This window comes from Lolium perenne, chromosome 1 (genome assembly GCF_019359855.2).
Source record: "Lolium perenne isolate Kyuss_39 chromosome 1, Kyuss_2.0, whole genome shotgun sequence".
Taxonomy (NCBI): Eukaryota; Viridiplantae; Streptophyta; class Magnoliopsida; order Poales; family Poaceae; genus Lolium; species Lolium perenne.
In genome coordinates, this window is record NC_067244.2 from 188,920,099 (window position 1) to 188,940,086 (window position 19,988).

The following is a 19,988-nucleotide window of genomic DNA, read 5'->3' on the forward strand; positions in this document are numbered from 1 at the left end:
ACTGGAAAGAGACATAGTGTAATTGCATTTGGAGCTTAATACAATGACTCACAGATCCCGTCTGGGTTCTTCGAAAAAAGAGTGTAAATGTACTGGACTTCTAAATGGAAAAATTAAAATAGTGTTTTAGGTCATGTTGAAAATTTGTAACATCGATCTTAGAATCCAAACAAAGCTTACATATGAAATTCCTTCTATCCAAGACGATCTTTTTGTCTTGCGGGGTCTATCCAAAACGATCTGAATCTTGATCCGGGCGTTCAGATAAGCGGACGAGGACATCGTGTGATTTTTGTCGTTTTGAACTACTCCCAGGTTTGATGAAGATCTGCTTAAATGGGACCCACAACCGTATGCCGAAAAGTCGTGCCCTCGTGGGCTAAGCAAAGGTGAATCTATCCAACCACGCGGCTTACTTGACTTGCCCTAGAATCCATTTGCTGCTATTCGTACTCGCATCGCAGTTGCATACCCTCATCTGGCCCATCATCCATCGCTGCTTCCTTCCGCGTCCATTGCTCGATCCAGAACCAGAAACCCTCCTCCAGTCCACACAACACACCGGCCACCGCCTCCTCCTCCCCCCGAAACCGAAATCCCCACCCGACCCCCAAGCAGATCGGCGATGGAGGCGAAGATGACCAAGTTCTTCGACTTCTTCACCGGCGGCGACAACATCCCCTGGTGCGACCGCGACATCATCGCCGTATGTGCCCCCCCCCCCCCCCCCCCCCACTCGCCCTTCGGTCAATGAATCTCCCGCCTGTGATTTCAGTTCCGGCGATGTAGTAGATGGGGATTAATTTATTCTAAGGGGAGCACACCATGTTATGTTAGGCAACAGCGAATTATTAGAAGCTTCGTCAGTGCTTGATGCTGCCCTCGGCGTCCTGATGGTGGGAGACCAGCCTATCTGTTGAACCGGTGGCGATTTAGCATTTATGTTCGGTTAGTTGATGCGATTCTTAAATGGTTGTAGGATTGGATTTACCAAGTCGGAATATCTGGTGCTCATTTGGTCTCCTGTACTAGCACCAAAATCGTTAGGTGGTCAACTCGCTTTGAAATTTAACACTTGGAAAACGGAGTTTATGTGTTTCATTCGGATAATATTATCTGCTTATGTATTGTTTACAAACACAGATGTCCAAGTCAGCTATTCTTGGCTGTTGTCTTGTCGTTGTTAAACAGGCTCTTCAATGTTCGCAATTCTGTTCTGTTAATTATGTCCGATGAGCAATTAGAGCTTATAGTTCTGATTCTGATGACTATTCATGGTCCATATATACCTAAGGATGCGAAAGAGAGTTTGCTGAGGCTGCAATCGAAGAACAGAAAAACGATAGCATGATGAGCCTATCTGTTGAACCGGTGGCGATGTAGCATGTGTGTTCAGTTAGTTGGTGCGATTCTTAAATGGCTGTAGGATTGGATTTGCCAAGTTGAAATATCTGATTCCCATTCGGTCTCTTGTACTAGTACCCAGGGCTGCGTTTTAGTAAAATCGTTAGATGGTCAACTCGCTCTAAAATGGACACTCGGAGCACGGAGAAATTCGTTCGGTTAATATTATCTGTATGTGTATTGTTCACAAACAATAACCAAGTCATCTATCATTGGCTGTTGATATAATTAAATATGCCTTTCTGTTCCCCTTCAGTGTACACATTTTGTTTGTTAAATATATCCAATGAGCAATTGAAACTTATATTTCTGACTCTGATGATTACGGTTATATGTACCTAGGGGTGTGAACGAGAGGTTGCTGAGGCTGCAACCGAAGAACAGAAAAATGATAGCATGATGAGGCTATCTTGGGCCCTTGTCCATTCCAGGCAGACGGATGATGTGAACCGTGGAATTGGCATGATTGAAGGTCAGATATCTGTTCTGTTTGCATGGTTGAAGATCTACTTCTTGCAACATTATCATCTTACATTCACCATGTATTCTTCTCAACTATGTTTTAATCAGCTTATTTGTTCTGCAGCTTCTCTCGATAAATCCACCAGCCCACTGCAGACTAGGGAAAAACTGTATCTGTTGGCTGTTGGGCACTTTAGAAATGGTAACTATGTAAGAAGCCGCCAACTTGCGGACCGTTGTTTGGAGGTATGGCTGCAATATTTCCACCTTCTGATTGCCTTGTATAATTTAATACTTTCTTGATGTCTAGTTAGTCTTTTTGCCTGCAAAAGGGAATGGAATATTTCACTGGTTTCAGACATGTTACCAGACACTAGTATTGTTTCTGTGCTCGATGACATTGTGTCAAGCCAAAATATTTGTTTCCTTTTAAGTTTCTGCAAGTCATTTCCAGAAAAGTTTGTGCAAATAAAGTAAACGTTAGCCATTCTTTCAAGCTTCTTGACTTTTATGATTTGGTCATTTTGCTCACTTAATCATCTTGAAAGTAATCTTACTGGATTTGCACCGTCCAGTAAATCCCCCAACTGCCAAATTAATCTTGCTGTTGACCTGATGTAACACTCGGTGATTGCAGTAGGATGAATCAACAATGAACATATGTTGAAGCAGATATCAGTATTTGTCATTGTTACGCAAACAGTAAATTTCTTCCAGCTGGTTTTTGAATTCAATAACCGTTCTGTAACGTGTTTTATACTTTTCGTTCCATGCCTACCCTTGTCGAGTAATTCTAGCTAAACAAAGCTCATCAGCTGAAGATTGTCGCTATGCTTGTTCCTGATTCCTTGTGCTATTATTCTGCAAGACTTTTCTATGCTTGAGCCTAATACCAAATTAGAATCTCTACGCCTGGCATATTATGTATGTAGTTGAACATGCTATTGTTGGTTTTGCTTTGTATGCCAGACTTGTATGGTATTTGGAATGTTTATTTTGACATCCTAGAGTTAATATGCCTTTGTTGTCCAACTGGCCTATACACTGGAGTTGATTTGGGTGCTTTAATTTTAATTGGAACAAAACTGTGCAAAATGAAGATTGTCGGCTAATCCCAGGCCACATTGACATCTTAGCTGAATAGTGCATATGTTTTTCAACCTTGTAAGAATATTATTGACTTTTCAACTTTTTCCTTCCCTATCTAAAGTATTTTGACCCCTTCTTGTAGATTCAACCTGATTGGAGGCAGGCCTCATCTCTAAAGAAGGCAATAGAGGATAAGATTGCTAAAGGTGAGATAAAATTAATCAACAGTACTTTCCTGTATCTTCTTTTGTTTGCTATTGACATGATGGATTGTTTTACAAATGGAACATCCTTTATCTTTTTCACATGTTCCTCAATCTTCACAAAAATGCTATGTGTGATTCATTTCATGTGTTGAAGTGATGATAGTAAACTGAGTAATTTATGCCGACTGACAATCCTGTTTTGTGCAGATGGTGTGATTGGCATAGGAATCGCCACAACTGCAGTTGGACTTATTGTTGGCGGCATCGCAGCTGCTCTTGCAAGAAGGAATTGAAATGGCATCCGCTTAGTGATGAATGAAGTAGGAGACGTTTCGTTCTGTATTGTCAGTTGTTCTAATCTTAGTTCTGTATTATTTCTGTCGAATCATGTGCATAAGATGAGTCCACGATATCTAGCAGTCTGTATCTTTGGATAATCAAATCAAGGTGGAAATAATATTGTCTCGAACTAGGTGCTGAATACACCAAATGAATTGTCACAGGTCTTATTTAACAACACCGACACTTCACTCTCTAGATTGTACACATGATGATGACATTCTATTCAATCCATATATGAGCAAAGTTGCCAAACAATATGCCATTGTCCCTGAACAGCTACCTCGAGCTTGTTGATAATAATGTTCATGGCTGCTCGGGCCCGATGAGGGCGAGCAGGATGCCCTGGTAGTACCCTGAAGTGTCGCCAACGACGTCTGCAGTTACTGTCGTCTTGTACCTCACCTTGTATTCCTCCTTCACCTTCTTCATGTCGACCTCAGCGCGCGAGACGATCCCTCTTGTCAGGGACGACTCGTCCGTGCCAAGCCCGATGATTGAGGTCCGGATCACCTGAAAATAAAGGCAAACCATGAAGAAAATCAGAACTGAAGCAAGCCATTCCCATACTGATGAATCACAGAAATGGTTTGAGTGCTACCTCTGCGAAATGCTTCTCAGGCGATGTCAAGCACCAAACCGCAGTTTTCAGCAGTGCCGAGAGCTTGTCGTTGCTATTCCGTTCGAGAACCTGCGGGTCAAAGGGCACACAAAAAAACAGTCACAGTTAGAAGTGTCATCATACAGACGGTACAACCTTCATGCGACAAATCAAAGTTAGACTGAATATTTTGATTGGGTGCGTTGTCGACGACGACAGAAATGGGACCTCGTCGATGGCCTTGCCGTGCTCTTGCTTGTAACGCTCGAACGTGGCCTTGAGCTGCGGCTTGCTTCTCGAGCTGACGATGCGGACCACGTCCCCGTGCAGCACCTCCTTCTTGGTCACCACCGCGGCGTGCAGCTCGGCCGCCTCCGCCATCGCCAGCTCGTCGTCGACGTGCTCGCCGGCGTACCGGTACGAGCTCACCAGCCGCACCAAGAACTGCAGCAGAAATACACGCACGCGCAAGATTCAATCCCACCGCGACGACGGACAGAAGGAAAAAATGGATGCCAAGATCGGCACTGCACGACGCCTTGCCTGCCTGAGGGGATCCTTGTAGAGCGCGCAGGCGGCCACGTCCTCCTCGAGCGACGAGTCGTAGGCGGAGCAGTAGGCCTTCCTGACGGCGACGAGGTGGTCCGGCGACGACGCGCAGGCCACCTCGATGAGCGGCCAGGCGTGCCGCTCGCCGTTCTTCTTCCTCAGGGCCTTGTAGGCCAGCTTGGCGTCCCGCGCCGCCGGGTCCATCGCCCACAGCGTCATCGCGCCCTGACCACCCAGCAAAGATTGTCAGTTTGCCCGTTGGACTCACCAGCTCTAGAAGGAGACGAGGTCGCAACGGAGACGAAGATGCATCGTAATTACCTTGAAGTGGCTTGAGAGCTCGGCCTGGAGCCTGCTGAGGAGGGTCTCGTCGTAGAGGCCCTCGTAGGCCACGGCGATCTCCCCGCGCTGCGCCGCCGTACGGTGTCCTAGTATCTCGATCAGCGCCTTCTCGTCCGTCCCCCACCCTGTTCCCCAGAATTTTCGGTTCAGCACAAATTCTTCATCGGTGCTCGTCTTATACTACTTAATTAAAAACAACGAGAAGAATTATCCTAATTTCTCTCCCCTCAAACAAGAACAGTGATTTGAACAGCAACCACTACAGTGACTGTACAAAGAACTGACCAGAAGAGCTAACACACTTTTTACACAATCCAGTGACTAATAAGTTTCTTAGGATACAAATAAACAAACACAAATCTTCAACAATAATGCACAGAAACTTGAAAAACAATAATACCTTGTACTGCTTTTCTTATGTTCTCCGCATCTTCAGTCGGAGAAGGGACCGGGTCCGGGACCGAGATGGAAGCCATGGAGACGACAGGTGCTGCTTGTGCTTCTTCTTCCTCCTCGTGTCCTGGAGCCGAGGTGGAGTCGAAGTGGGGGAAGAGGAGATTGAGGGGAGGGATGTTATGGATGCACTCGAGGCAGGAGCACCAGCTACACATGGCACGCGAGACGCGACCACAGCAGAGTTGAAAGCTTCGCCCGCAATGAGCTTTTGGCTAATTATTCTCTCGTGTGTTTCGCGTGCATGTTTTGATTGTGTTTTCTTGGTTCATTTTCAGCTTCTTAGAGACGAGTTTTGATGGGTTTGGATCCATAATTGATAGCCTTTGGCGTATTAGGCCAGTGGGAGTGTGTTACACCTCACAGCTCACTAGGTGTATTTTGTGGGTTGGAGTGTGCTAATGACTTAATTAACATTAAAGAGGTATAATAAACTTGTATATTCTTGAAAAAATACCCATACACTAATTAATTTTCTTTTCCTTTTCACCCACAGTGATATATCATGTGTTTAAAGATTGCCTGATTTACATTCAGACTTGAAGTCAGCAGAAGCCATTAAATTCTTACCATTTTCACCCACACACATAAATCATGTGTTTAAGGATTGCCTGATTTGTTTTCAGATTTGAAGTCAGCAGAAGCCAATAAATTCTTACCCATTGACACTCTTTAACTATTTTCCATACTCTTGTCTATATCCTCTTGTGAATATAAAATTTCCTACAACAGCAGAATAAACACTAGCATTAAAAAAAAGGAGAACACACTAAAACAAAACAAATACGCGCCAGGTAGGGGTCGAACCTACGACTTTCCGCTTAGGAAACGGACGCTCTATCCACTGAGCTACAGGCGCTTGGATGTACGACATCTTCCATTTTAACTTCACAGTGCAGATTTACTGTTTTTAGCCTTAATGGCAAGCACTCTGCCTTTGCAAAAATGTGCAACAAACAGAACAATCAAGAATTTACAGGAATTATGAAAGCAAGAGCTCAATGAGTTCCTTCTTCCTATAATCTGTTCTTCCATAAATTTTTATTTTCAGCTTGAGGGAACTACTACCATACGGAAAGATAGCATGTGCAACAACAAAGGTGTTCAGTAATAACAATTGTCAGGACAGAGAGAACTTACAGTATAGTATTGCTTTTTTATTGTATAGTATTTCTTTTGAAAAGGAAAGTATGTACATTTTCATAAAAGCTAAGTTTTAGAAACACATGGCATTGCTTAACCTGTAAGTTTTCTTCTACTGCATCTTGTCTAAGAAGACACCGTCTCCAGTATGCAAACATCTGTAATATGTTTACACTTTAGCCCATCAGTTAAAATAACAAGAAGCGGCATGGCATCCAGGACAAATATATTTAGAAACCCTTTCAAAAGTGGAGGGATTTGCCTGCACGTTCCATACCACGTTTCACACAGCATTTCAAGTCTCTTTTGCTTTCTGTGTGAAACCCATACTGTTTCATGTTCTTCTCTTACTTTGTTAAATTGTTTCTTTCAGCCGAAGCTGGTTGGAAGCCTTACTAGCAGATAAAAAAATCAGGGTCAGCTATCACAAATATATAAATACATAATTAAGCTACATCCAAACAACTGTGCCAAGTTATCTAGTATTCCATTATTTCAAACAGAAACACGAGAGGTACAGTTGGCAAGGGGGTTGAGCTGACTATAGAACTGCTTGCTTAAATATATTAGAGAAAATAAGTGTTCTCGCGGATCACACTGATCTGACTAAATAGTTTTGAATATGAACGTTGCGAAGAATGATTTGGTTGCCAACGCATAACCAGTCCGTTGGCAAGAGATGCATGGACAACTGGCTATGTGGAAAATGCCCAGGTTTAGTTAGTGCAAACAAATCAACAACCATATCTGAAACTACTGTATTGTAGCCAAATAGGCTGTGCTGCTATTGAAAAGGCACCCAATATTCATGGATAACAATTAGTTAATCTTTTTTTCCCGGTAACAATTAGTTGATCTGAACCACGTTAGTTGTCTCTAGATGTTAAGATACTTATCTATGATAGTTAACCCTGAAAGATTTGCTTGTCACTAAAGATGACGACGAGGTGAACGAGCAAAACTACATGATATTATTTCCGAAGTAATTGCAAAAATTAGTTTGGAGAGCAGACCGTTCATCAACTATGTTTATAATACTTCCAATTTCCAACACGGCCATTTCTGCAGTAACTGTGGAACTGATCATCCCTGGAAGGCCAAAATTGTCTGATCCATTAATCATTCTTTTTTTTTTCGTCCCTCCGTAGCCAGAAACAGGATGTATACAGTATTGTGAAGTTCTGCTTGATTTGAGACCAAGAAGCCAAGCATAAGAAGCTACATATCCACTTCTGCTGATCAGTGACCTTATAACAGACACTTGAAACAGAAGTTGTGTCCCGGAACAGCCTTCAATTGAATAAGACATAAACCAACCATTCATGATTTGATGCAAATAATGATGATGTTGGTGGCAACGATAAGGATGACAGCGTGGATTGCAAGGTTTACTTACTACTTGTGCAGTGTATTGCTATCAGATTAATAGTATTTACTAGGAAAAATGCCCATGCGTTGCATTGGGCAGAGAAATAATTACATCAAAAATGCAATTATTTTAATTGAATACATTTTAGACCCCTATAATAATCAACTTTTGCCAACAAGACTACCCAAACCTTTTGAAAATAGTACATCAAATTTCTTTGGTGGAAATTTGTTGAGCAACTAAATAAAAGAATTATTAAAGTAAACTCGTAGCAGGACTTCTTCTACGGAGGGGCTCCTCCAGGTCGCAGCCATCCTCAATCTGCTCCAAGTGTAGCAAACTATTGTGGACTGCCGCTGTCGAAGGTGAATAATTACTACATTACGAAGAGAAGCCACGTGGTGAAGAGACTCCTTTCTGTATGTATCTTGTACATGCTCGTTCAATTGAAGTACTCGGGGCATGTAACTGAAGCAATCCGATTCGTGTCACAAGATGAAATGACAATAAGATTATGTTGGCCTTGGTCAGCTTGACACTTTTGCCGAGACAACACGTCGAGAACAATCAGAGAGAACTCGTGTCTGGCTTGCCGGCCGAGCTGAGATTGAGGTACTCAAGCTTGGTCGATATATTTCCTACTTGTCTTCAGAAAGACATTTTCTGCCATCTTTTTTTCCCCCTTTCAAACATGGCACTGATAGTCAGAGATCACATGGAGGACGTTGTTGAGGCCTTCACTCGCTATAGCTCTAGGTAATACGCCTATCAATCTTGTTTGATGTAAGTTTGAACATGTTGATATCTCTCTACGCGATACTTTGATGATTCCCTCAATTTTCAGGCATGGAAACCTTCAATTACAGTGGAGGAAGTTTTGGTAGGCATCCATCTAGTAGCTGCTTGGCCGAAATCCTAACTCGGTTATACACAAGTTTTTCTTTATAACCTGAGCTTTCATAACATGAAGGTGCAATTTCTTAGTGTCGATGCAACAGTTATGCGCTTAAGAGACCCTTTTTTTTTGTCACTCACTGCATTTGCAGAACACGGGTCTCGGCTCCGTGGCGACCAACAAGCGGCAGGTCTTCTTCCCCAAATTCTTGAAGATTTGATTTGAGGCCAAGGTGTTACCGGGGGCAACCTCGTTTAGACCCACCAACTCCCTCTATTATTTCAAATCCATCCCAATCCGCTCCCGAGCAGCAGGCTGTCTTCCCCGAATTCTCTCAAATGTCAAAAAAATAATCAAGAGAAACCTTAATTTGGAAGCACAAATCCACCACTAATCCTATTCCCACCGTTTGATTTTGTAGTCGAGCTTGATCGATTCGGCTAGAAGCAAAATAAATGGGAGGCTTGGTATGCCGCTAGTACATGAAACCTGATTTATTTCTCCCCTAACGGGTGGTTCAGGCCATCTATTTATCTTTTGTATCTTGAGAAATCCTTGATTTGTTACTCCGACGAGGATGGTTTCTCTGAAATTGTGGCAACCTCATATATCCATCATGTATGTACAGTCACCCTCAGTAATCCCGGCCACACCTATCGCGGACTGGTTAGTGCCTCATATCTCCAGCATTTATTTTGCCTCCGACTCTGCTTTTGTGGATATGTGGCAAGTTATGCCTGAGCACATCGCTGAGTTTTTTGATACTTCTGCGAGCTACTCAGAACTGAAAACGGTTAGCAAGCAAACAGTATCACATGCACCGGTTATAACGTCACTGGATCCCTATGTGGTGGCAGCTCCTGGATCCTTAAAACTTTGCAAGTGAAGATACCACTTGGGACGGAGCTACACCATGGCGAGTCACTGATGACTGCCATGGTAAGGGGTGCACGGTCACCTCTTGTGCGGCCTGGTTGAGTGCTCCACCAGCCCGTCCATGGCTGCCACAGAAGCAGCTTACCTCTCTGATCATATATTTGACATGAAAATCCCTTTTTATGGAAATTGACACGAGAATTCTGAATGCATTGAATTTACAAAGGTAATTTCTTGAAGTGACAATTCAAACTCATATATTTGACATGAAAATTCCTTTTTATGGAAATTGACACGAGAACCATACAATTTTGCAATTTTAGGGGCAAGGATATTGAATGATACAAATAAATAATAATGACCATTTAATTGATACTCTTTCTAACAGATGGCTCGACTTGTTTCATTATTTGGATAACTTGATCTGATCATGTGATGTGTTTATTCCACATCCATGGACCATGGTGACATGGGGCCTTCATGTGCAGCGGGTCTCCTAAAGGTTTCTCAATAATGGGGTTTCCTCTTGTTATTTATCTGCTGGAAATATTAGGTGAAGAACTAGCTGCGACGCGCAGATTCCGCAGCTGATCTCGGGCGAAGCTGATATCATAGCCACTGTCTCTATTCAGCCTTTTTCGAGATTCGTGCCAATGGTTCCCACGTGAAAAGGGATTCTGCAGCTGCCATATGTACAAAAAATAGAAGTACTTTTCACAAATACTACATGTACCATTCAAACAAATTTGGAAGGACTTGATAAAATCAGTACTATATTTCGCAGGACTACATGGACGTAGTGTCCGGACTGTATGCCCCAGTAATAGAGAACTCTATAGATGCAGTTTACAAAATAACTTTTAAAATATTGAATATTAGACTCATTTTGAAGAGCTCGTCGCGAGGAAGTCGAATATGAAAATAAAATTTCATTTGAATTTATTACGTGAAAGTTGTGCTAGTTTTTCAATTGGTAGTGTATTTAGAGAAGAGAATCTTGTAAAGTGGGTAGTCAAAATCGTGGGACCCAGGGATGAACATCCCTATGCCATGCAAGGGCCCAGATATCCACTTCGCCCGAGATCAGCTGCGCGAAGGCATTTTCGAACTAGCTGGTTCTACTAGCTAGCTGGTTTCTGTTGTAAAAAATAGAATTAACAGTAACTCTTCCTTGTAGTTGTACATATGTCCTCCCAAGTTGCATGTTATCACGAAAATGTAACTTTGACGTGATCGGTACACAATGATAAGGGCAGGGCAGCTGACAATCATAGTGGTGGTCGTCTAAAATCAGCGCGTGTTCCACGATGCCAAGTGTACGCATCAGCTCATCACGTCGTGGGTTGTCACCTCATTTATCAGATGGGGAGGATTGTTGCATACGCGGATGTGTACCCATGTGTAAACCATTGACGAGAGCCATTCTTTGATTAGCTGGGCAAATCATATCAAAACATATATACTGAATTAATTTGAAATACCAGCACTGCCCATAATTGCCTTCCCAAACACACGGTTTCCAGTATAAAGATCGTCCGCCAGGGAGGAGCCAAAGCACACAGCGATCCATCACCATCCTCTGCACACCCATCGTCTTCTTCTCCGCAAATCTTGGGTTAGTCAGAGACTCCGGGCGACAATGGCTGACGAAGTTCAGACGCTCACCAGGGCCTTCTCAGGTCTTGCATCGACAGATCATTGACTCCTACATTAATTCTTCATCCACGAGGTTCCGTTTTGTGATCATTTGCTGTGAGTCGACATTGATTTTGCTGTGATTCCGAAATAATATGAAGGTCTGGGAGGCCTGGGTGTGGACGAGCAGACGATGGTGACGGCGCTGGCGAAGTGGCGGAAGCAGCCGGAGAAGCGGTCCGGGTTCCGGAAGAGCTTCCCTGGGCTGTTCAAGGATCACGGCGTGATCGAGAAGGTCGAGGACGACTACATCCTGCACCTCACCGCGGAGTTCTCCCGGTTCAAGAACCTGATGGTGCTGTGGGCGATGCACCCGTGGGAGCGCGACGCCCGCCTCGCGCACCACGTCCTCCACCAGGCGCACCCCGCCGCCATCGTCGTGGAGATCGCCTGTACCAGGTCCGCCGAGGAGCTCCTCGGCGCGCGCAAGGCCTACATGGCGCTCTTCCACCACTCCCTCGAGGAGGACGTCGCGTACGGCGCCAAGGACAAGCCCTACTGCAGCGTAAGCTCCGCTTTCTTTGGATGCTGCTGATTAATGGCGATTCTTCTTGCAAGCCGATGAGCGCGTCTGACTGATGATCTGTGAAATGTTGCAGCTGCTGGTGGGGCTGGTGAGCGCGTACCGGTACGAAGGGCCCAAGGTGAGCAGCGACACGGCGAAGGCGGAGGCCAAGGCGCTGGGCGCGGCGGTGAAGAGCGCCGGCGCCGCCGGCACCAAGCTGGTGGAGAACGACGAGGTGGTCAGGATCCTCAGCACCAGGAGCAAGCCCCACCTGGTGGAGACCTTCAAGCACTACAAGGAGCTGCACGGCAAGCACATCCTGGAGGACCTCGCGAGCGAGGAGACCCTGGGGGAGACCGTGCAGTGCCTGGCGACGCCGGAGGTGTACTTCAGCCAGGTGATGGAGGCGGCGCTGAGGGACGGCGCGGACAGCCACGGCAAGGAGGCCCTGTCGCGGGTGGCGGTGACCCGGTCGGACGTGGACATGGACGGCATCAGGGCCGCCTACCAGGAGCAGTTCGGGACCAAGCTCGAGGACGCTGTCGCCGGCAAGGCCCACGGACAATTCAAGGACGCCCTCATCTCCCTCATCGCCGGCAAGTAAATTGCTTGATTGATTACGAACGGATCTTCTCACAAAAAAAGAAGAAGATTACGGACGGATCGACCGTTATTCTTCTTCTTCTTCTTGCGGTGGCACCGGCACGCCAGTTGTGGCACCCCGGCCGTGCGTGTGTTGATTTCTTTCGATATCTCATTTCTGTATGTGTTTTGTATGTTGATTGTTGAATTGTTGTCGATCGATCGAGCCTGTAACATCTGCAGCTGAGGTTGGGACGTCACGGATGAATAAAATTGTAATCAATCGAGCATAAATCTTTCCAATAAAGAGAATTTGGTCTTAGGATCCTTTCACCCTTCTCGCACTATGACGATGATTTACTTGACGCGTGTCTTCTTCGATCTGGCCGGATTGTTGATTTTTTGAAGGCTTTGCCGGCGAATTTCAATGAACGACATGCGTGAAGATCGCTAGATTAGATGGATTCGGTCGCACGCTATCATATATTTTTTCTCACCGGTTGGTTTCAGAGGAAGCGCTGCGAAGATTAGCATCTGTTGTCATTGTGGGACATGTCTTTAGTCCCATGATGAAGTCAGTCGCGTAGAATGGCATGAAAGTCGAGGTCTGAGGACTAGTGATGGTGGTTCGAAGCCCGGTGGCGATGAGGTTTTGGGCTGGTGATCCATGACTTGGAGCAGTGGCATCGTCAAGTGGGGCTGACAGTATATGAGAAATTCAGAGTCTAAACTCGCAGAGTGAAAATCCACGGTCTGGCCTTAGTTGGTTGTGCCTGACAATATCCTTGTTGAAGACATTGTTTTGTGAGCACGAGCTTCCTCCTGAGTGAAAACCTATGATCTATGATCAGGGCGATGACTGTGTTTATGTATTGTTCCCTTCTTGGAGGCGTCACTTTTGGAGAAGATGGATTTCTGGTGTTGTTTTGGTGTTTTAGTCCGATGTTACAAAAAATAGAGCGAGAATTTCCTTTTCTGTGTTTCTTATTTTTTTTTAGTATGTGTATGTATTGACATTAGTGTACTATATTGTTGCGGATGCTGGATGCAATTGGTATCTTCGCTATATTGATAAATACTCTTTGTACAAAAAAAATAATATTTGGAAGCTTCTCTTTTCTCCTGTCTTGGGTGTTGGCTTGAATTTCATACAACACTAGGTGTTTTTTTTAGATCAAATGATGCGTTTATATTTAATCAACCACACACTCACACTTTGATGACAATAAGTTCACAATGAAGTCTGGTGGTAAATCCAAACCAACTCTTATCTTCTATCTCTAAATAGTTGGTCTCATTTTCCTGACTTCTCGCGCAGCCACGTCACCCCAAATTCTGCCTCCCACCACCTCACGTTCAGCCATTCCGTTTTTTTACTATTATACTAATTAAAGCCGTGTCATAATTTTTCGCAGATCTCTGCCTCAGTGCCTCTTCCCTTGGTTTTTGGTGTTCGGTTTTCACCTAGCCTCTTCGCTTCGTCTCCCCGGTAATCTGGAGACATACGAGCGGGCGGCTGCAGATCTATATTTCCCACCGGTCACCCACCCCATGCCATTATGTACAGATGCCATTCCTCCGGCCTTCAGCTAGGTTCCCTTCCCTGTGCCCATTCTGATCTTGGCATAACCTGCGCTTCCAGCCCAAAACTAATGCCTCCCCGGCCGTCGATCAACGTCGCATATGGAGCCGTGAAGAAGGCAGCGGAAGGTCCCCATGTCAAGATCAGGACTCTCAACTAGCAGTGTTGCAGCGACCCTTTTCTCCATGGCCAATCGGTAATATCCCTATCTTTGTATTCTTACGATTTTGGGGTGTGGGAATCTGAATTGCAAGGACTGAGCTGAGAGTTCACCAAGGCTGTTCGGTGATATGTCTGGGTGAACCGTTAGAACCATACACATCGCTGAATGTCTAATTGTTGCATTGGAGTAGCTACCAGCCCCGGTTCATCTGTGCCCGGCATCTACAGACTACAACAGACTACAGTACAGCTTCCCTTGGTTCTAAGCCTGCACTCCCACCGACCAGCCCCGCCTCATCTGTGCAGCTGGCGTGTTCGTAGATATTCGATCTATTTTTCTATCGGTCTTCTTGGTTTACTTGAATTGTTGTTTGTCTCTCTGCAGTTTATCTCCATTCAAGATGGACGTTGCCTCCCGTCGATGAATGACGCCTGCGTGCTGCTGGAGCCATGATCTTCCGTCTTTATATACACCCGTCACTACCAACAACTTATCGAGGGAGTTCACCTCCTCCTATATCCAGAGCATAATAGTATTCGTTGGTTCATTTCCACTTCTCAAACACAAGGACAACGACCTGCTCGGTCTGGATGTGAGAAGCAGCGCTTGAAGCATCAACCGCTCCTGTAAATTGAACCTGCAACCTATCTCCTTCATCCTCCTGTTACTTTTTTTTTTTTTTTTTTTTTTTTTTTTTTGAGAAACACAGTACAAACGCAGACGCTCACATACACGTGCATACACTCACCCCTATGAACGCACACACGTACACCCTACCCCTATGAGCACCTCCGAAAGACTGAGTCGGCGGATTGGATCTTGAAATTGACGAAGTCACCACAGGCGCCTCGCTGTCGACGGGAACGTCGCCTCCCACTGAATGAATATTCCGCCTTTATGAGACACACAGATGTCAAACCTGGGGTTTGAACTCTGGTGGGCTGGGGGTACAACCACCCTCCTAACCACCCAACCTCAGGTTGGTTCTCCTTCATCCTCCTGTTACTGGTACAAATTTATTGCATATTTCTTCATCATGTATTACTAAAACTATGACCTTTGATTAATAATATCAGACATTTTTCTCTAACGCAAGGTGCCTCTAATCGAGCATTTGGCAGCAGCAAGTATTTCCTGTGTGTAGTATATCCTTCCTTAATGCCCTTCGAAACTGATATCCTTCCTTAATGTCCCACCGTGTGTATGTGTGTGTGAATCAAACAAAAAAGGAAGCCCTCCAAACTCTGAGCATTATTTGACACTTGACATATCATTCATGGGAACATCTGTGTTTTCCCTCTTTTATCTTTTCCCTCTACTATTTTTTATTTGTTTCATTTTGTAGCAGACTGTTAACATTGATCAATAGATCTGCAGGTTTCTTTCCAGAACAATCAGATTCAACAAAGGTCCAAGGACGATGCTTTAAATTTACTTTTTTGCTAATCTCTACTATTAAGAGCAAACTGGTGAATGCCTGGTGTCACATTTTCAGGATGGACAATAATATCCCCACGTCCAATCTAGATAAGTACGGAAGAGAAGAAGATATATTTTTAAAATTAAATATCCTATCTGATCCAACAATATCGGTAACAACCCGCAAGCAACAATATCGGTAACAACCCGCAAGAAAAAAGATACTGGCTGTACCTTAGCGTACCCTTTGGTAACATGGCACATCCCCGTCTCCAATTTCTGGGAACAACGCGCATACTTTTCATCCCCGCCGCCCCGTCTACCTCGACCTGCGCTGGTGACAAAAAGTCGATCATCTATTTCTCGTCGCTGCTCCTCTCTTCCGTCTTCCTACTTCTTAAAATCCTCTTTAAGAAGGAAGCAGTAGAGCTCGATTGGATGTTGCCGTGCACGTGGGAGATCGTTCGGATGACTCTGCATAGTTGCATTGTCTTGTCACCGGACAGGGGCATGGAGGCGGCCACGGCAACATCAACCTGCGATGAGTCGTGTGAACGAAGGATCCGGCTGTGTGCGGCTGGCTGCGGCAGTAGCGGTGGGCTGGACATCGCAGCTCTTGGCTCCTGTGATCAGTTCATGGCCGGTGGTCATGGTCACATGGGTACTATAGCTGCGGCCTTCGGCAACGTCGGCATGCCGGATGGCAGAGCTCGCTGCCGGCAGCGGATAGTGTCCCGATGGCCTGATCTTCCTCTTCAACAAGACGCTGCAATCGGCTAGGATCGTGTCCTTGATTTTCGATTTAGTTAGGATCTACAAAGACTAACAAAGAGTACAGCCGTATCATGCTTTTTCGTTGGGTGGTGTACAGCAGGCGTATCCTGATACAGAGACCAGAGTACAAAGGGATTAGGGGATGACGAGCTTTGAGATAAGTGCTGTAACCTGACGTGTCGCAATCACAGGAGGGGCCTCACGAGCGGCACGGTAAGGACCAGTCCCATAGAATTTTTTTCCATTGGGGGCCGCCTCTTCCATCCATTGGCTGCCACCGCCAGTCCTGCCCGGGACATCGTCCGCGCCACCTACTCTCCTGACTTCCACCGTCACAGATCGACCTGGCCGCCCGAATCGTGCCACTGACCTGCGGCCTCGCCCGCCCGCCTTCTGTCCATGCGACGCCGGGTCAGTGCCAAGGCGCGCCGCACATTCCTCATCCATCCGCATGCAGCCGGAGAAACCAACGAGCAGGTCGAAGACTCGAAGTCGCAACCCACCAGGAGCAACATCGCTTGCCTCTTGGCGCCTCCATTTAATCGCATCGCCACCGGTTGTCAGTTCCGTGCAACCTGCGGATGTGCAGAGGTGTCTAAGAAGAAACACAAGAATTTGAGTCCTGGTTGGGTCTACAGCTCGGCACCTCCGCCAGCCAATTCCTCTCCATCTTCGTCTCCACTCTCCAAAGTCACTTCAGGTGAGAGGTGACCTCCCTGCGGCCGTTTGCTTTAGTTGGTCCCTGCTGGTTTGTTCTGAAAACTGTGCAGGAATAGAGCATTAGCATCGCAAAGCTAGCAGCAACAGTAGGGGCGAGCTGAGGAAGAAAATTGGGCCCACCTTTCATTGAATGCATAGCAAACTAGAGCATGAACAAAAATACAGAGCAAAGATTTTGCTAGCTACGTGTACATTATTGATGCACTGAATTAAGGACGTGTGAGTTGTTTGGTTGCCTGTGGTAATTCATTATTCATGTTTCTTCAAAACTCCCTTTTTTGGCGAATTTGTTCGCAACTCTAATTTTACTATTCATGCTCCAATATGATGAGCAATGTAATATATGTATTTTTTTAATCTTTGCAAATACCGGAAACAATGATCGTTTGGAGAAGATGGCAGAAAACCAAATGTTATGTGACATAGTCGCGTGTACAGGTATATCTGTTTGTTATGCTCGCTGAGACATGCACCTGCTCCAATCATGTCATGTATGAATCAACCAGTTGTGATCTTTCTACTTTGTTGTTCCATAGGTTGTTCTTGCAACTCTTAGATCAGCTAGATATTTAAAAACAGATGCAACTTGGTGCTATATGGTTCGATGGAACTGTATAGTTAATTTATTTTCTAGATGGACATCACACTCACTCTTGGATTTTTTTAAAACTTCTGACACTTGAATACTTGTTTTTTTTAGAAATGGGGCATCCCCAACTTGAATACTTGATAACTGAGTATTGGCACTTGATTTACCATGCGAGAGTGATCTGGAATTTATTTTGTAGTTATTGTACTTCTGGTGTTATGAGAGTGTAAGTAAGTCTTCTATTTTCTAATGATAATTAGGAACCAGATGCGAATGGTCTTCATGTGGTGGCTACTACAATGGATGCTATGAAGATACTACCTCCATCCTGAGATTTAAGGCTTATAACTTTTCAAAAAGTCATACTATATCAAGCTTGATCAAGTTTTTATCAAAAATAGTTAACATGTAAAATACAAAATATCATATTTGTTGATAGATTCTTCTAAAAGTTTAGTCAAACTTTACTCAATTTGACTTTTCAAAAAAAATATAAGCTTGCCTTGGGATGGAGATAGTATTTGCTTCCTAGATGGACGGTATAACTCTTCATGGTGTACCCTATCATTTCCATGATTACCTATGATTATTTCATTCGCGTCCTGATAACCTTTTCTATTTATCAGGTTACATGTCCTAATATTGAGTGTCAATCGGAATTTCACGACGAACCATATTCGGAACTGAAGGGTATGGCAGCATGGAGTAACCATTCAATGAGTTTTTTTTAATAACATTTCAGAGACTGTTTGGATTAGTTACTCCCTCCTTTTCATATTAGCTACCACAGAGGAAGTAGTTTGTAATGAGAGTGGTGTTTTGGCACATGCGAGCATATGCTTCCTTTATTTTAAAATGCATGTTACACATATTTTGAATTTTTTTTTTAAGATTGAAACAAAAGATTCGCATGTGTATCTTCAAGTGCTACGCATTCACAAACTCATTTCATGAAAAAACGACTTGTGGTGTGGCGTGTGTAGAAAGAAAAAATTCAATGCTAAAAATAAGGCTTTTCAGAAGATAAATTTTCTTTTTTTTTTTACATAGACTAGAAAACATATTGGTTCCTCGCGAAATTTGATGAACACACATATATTATGGAGATGTACATGTTTTTTTGTGATTTTTTTTTTGAAATTTCTAAATATTTTTTTCATTGCCTCTTACGAAATGAAACCATTATGAGGTTAGGGTGTTAGGAAACAAATTGGCAGAGAATAAAGAAGAGATGGCTCTTGTGTGTATAACAAGATATTGTGTACATAAACAGAAGTGGAAGGATTAAATGCACAACATCCGAATGGGTAAGTTTTCCGGTCTTCCTCCGGTGCGGTTCCTGAGGAACCTTTTGCCGTCCACGTGCATGTGATATTGCTGCCCCCGGGACAGCTGCTCTCGGCTAGGCAAGGTCGCGTGGGTAAGCTGGCGGCAAGGCGAGAGAAAGCTGACGGAGGGGCAGGAAGAAGGAGGCGGCGCCGAGCTTGTGCGTCGGGAGATGACGAACCTCGTAGGCGGCCATCAAGTGCTCTGGATGGGAAATCGACGGCGGAGAGCGCGCATGCTAGAGTGGGGGAGGCTGGCGGCGAGCATGGTTGGGCTGGTAAGTCGGAGGAGGTTGGGGCAGGAGGGAGACAAGGAAATCGGGGTGGTCTCTACTCGCTAGGGTCCATGAGGGAAATCGGGTCAGTGTCCTTCCTTTTACGGGGGTGCGCCAGAACGTACGAGCGGGCGCCTGTGCGTCCGCTAGACGAGTCATATAGTTAAAGCACTTTTCGCGAAGGGATTTAGGTGTGCCTTGCACTAAGTTGTTGTGTGAGTATAAGTTGTGAGAGGTGCAAGTTATTCCTTTTCGAAGCATTGTATTGTTCGTTTTGCTATTTCTAGAGATTGATCTCTTGGTTGTCTATAAGTAGGTGGAATTGCTATTGGTAAAAAGAGAGGTAATCCAAGTTTTTCATTCAGCTCTCGATGCGCATGCAAGCTCTCCTTTATAGTTGCTCGTAACCTAGGTTAACCTCTCTATAACTCTTGCTCCTCAACTTTGAATAAACATTTTATGGTTTCCCTCCTTTTGGAGATTATGGTACAATGAAAAAAAAGATTTTCGTAGGCTAATTTACTTGCTTGTGCTATTACTTTAGACGCAAAAAAAACTTAAGCTGCTTGCCATTATCCTAGACAAAATGTTAATGTTTTCCCTTTTTTTTCTTGTTTGCGAGGTCATAAAT

The 19,988-nt window shown here is 44.6% G+C and overlaps 3 protein-coding genes and 1 non-coding gene across 4 annotated transcripts; 2 read left to right on the top strand and 2 right to left on the bottom strand.

The window, feature by feature from the left end:
• Positions 1-424: 424 nt before the first annotated feature.
• On the top strand, positions 425-3,698 carry LOC127316320 (mitochondrial fission 1 protein A). Its single transcript, XM_051346719.2, has 5 exons — positions 425-706; positions 1,747-1,876; positions 1,991-2,112; positions 3,098-3,161; positions 3,369-3,698. The coding sequence occupies exons 1-5, from the start codon at positions 626-628 to the stop codon at positions 3,452-3,454; spliced, it is 483 nt and encodes a 160-aa protein (XP_051202679.1). The 5' UTR covers positions 425-625; the 3' UTR covers positions 3,455-3,698.
• LOC127316313 (annexin D3) lies at positions 3,590-5,673 on the bottom strand. Its single transcript, XM_051346712.2, has 6 exons — positions 5,393-5,673; positions 4,972-5,117; positions 4,645-4,875; positions 4,330-4,545; positions 4,102-4,191; positions 3,590-4,013 (listed from the first exon to the last, which is right to left on the bottom strand). Exons 1-6 carry the CDS (start codon positions 5,601-5,603, stop codon positions 3,807-3,809), a joined length of 1,101 nt encoding a protein of 366 aa, XP_051202672.1. The 5' UTR covers positions 5,604-5,673; the 3' UTR covers positions 3,590-3,806.
• Positions 5,674-6,231: 558 nt separating this feature from the next.
• On the bottom strand, positions 6,232-6,304 carry TRNAR-CCU (transfer RNA arginine (anticodon CCU)). Its single transcript has one exon. It is a non-coding gene; the product is annotated as a tRNA-Arg (tRNA).
• Positions 6,305-11,251: 4,947 nt separating this feature from the next.
• On the top strand, positions 11,252-12,832 carry LOC127316329 (annexin D4). Its single transcript, XM_051346726.2, has 3 exons — positions 11,252-11,407; positions 11,525-11,928; positions 12,023-12,832. Exons 1-3 carry the CDS (start codon positions 11,368-11,370, stop codon positions 12,530-12,532), a joined length of 954 nt encoding a protein of 317 aa, XP_051202686.1. The 5' UTR covers positions 11,252-11,367; the 3' UTR covers positions 12,533-12,832.
• Positions 12,833-19,988: the final 7,156 nt, after the last annotated feature.

Bases quoted from the DNA above. Each gene is read 5' to 3' on its own strand.
- LOC127316320 (XM_051346719.2), top strand. From the start codon at position 626: ATGGAGGCGAAGATGACCAAGTTCTTCGACTTCTTCACCGGCGGCGAC. The intron at 1,877-1,990 runs GTCAGATATCTG...TTTGTTCTGCAG, and splicing joins TGGAATTGGCATGATTGAAG to CTTCTCTCGATAAATCCACC. The intron at 2,113-3,097 runs GTATGGCTGCAA...CCCTTCTTGTAG, and splicing joins TTGCGGACCGTTGTTTGGAG to ATTCAACCTGATTGGAGGCA.
- LOC127316313 (XM_051346712.2), bottom strand. From the start codon at position 5,603: ATGTGTAGCTGGTGCTCCTGCCTCGAGTGCATCCATAACATCCCTCCC. The intron at 4,876-4,971 runs GTAATTACGATG...CTGGGTGGTCAG, and splicing joins AGCTCTCAAGCCACTTCAAG to GGCGCGATGACGCTGTGGGC. The intron at 4,014-4,101 runs GTAGCACTCAAA...CTTTATTTTCAG, and splicing joins CTGAGAAGCATTTCGCAGAG to GTGATCCGGACCTCAATCAT.
- LOC127316329 (XM_051346726.2), top strand. From the start codon at position 11,368: ATGGCTGACGAAGTTCAGACGCTCACCAGGGCCTTCTCAG. The intron at 11,408-11,524 runs GTCTTGCATCGA...AATAATATGAAG, and splicing joins GCTCACCAGGGCCTTCTCAG to GTCTGGGAGGCCTGGGTGTG. The intron at 11,929-12,022 runs GTAAGCTCCGCT...GAAATGTTGCAG, and splicing joins AGGACAAGCCCTACTGCAGC to CTGCTGGTGGGGCTGGTGAG.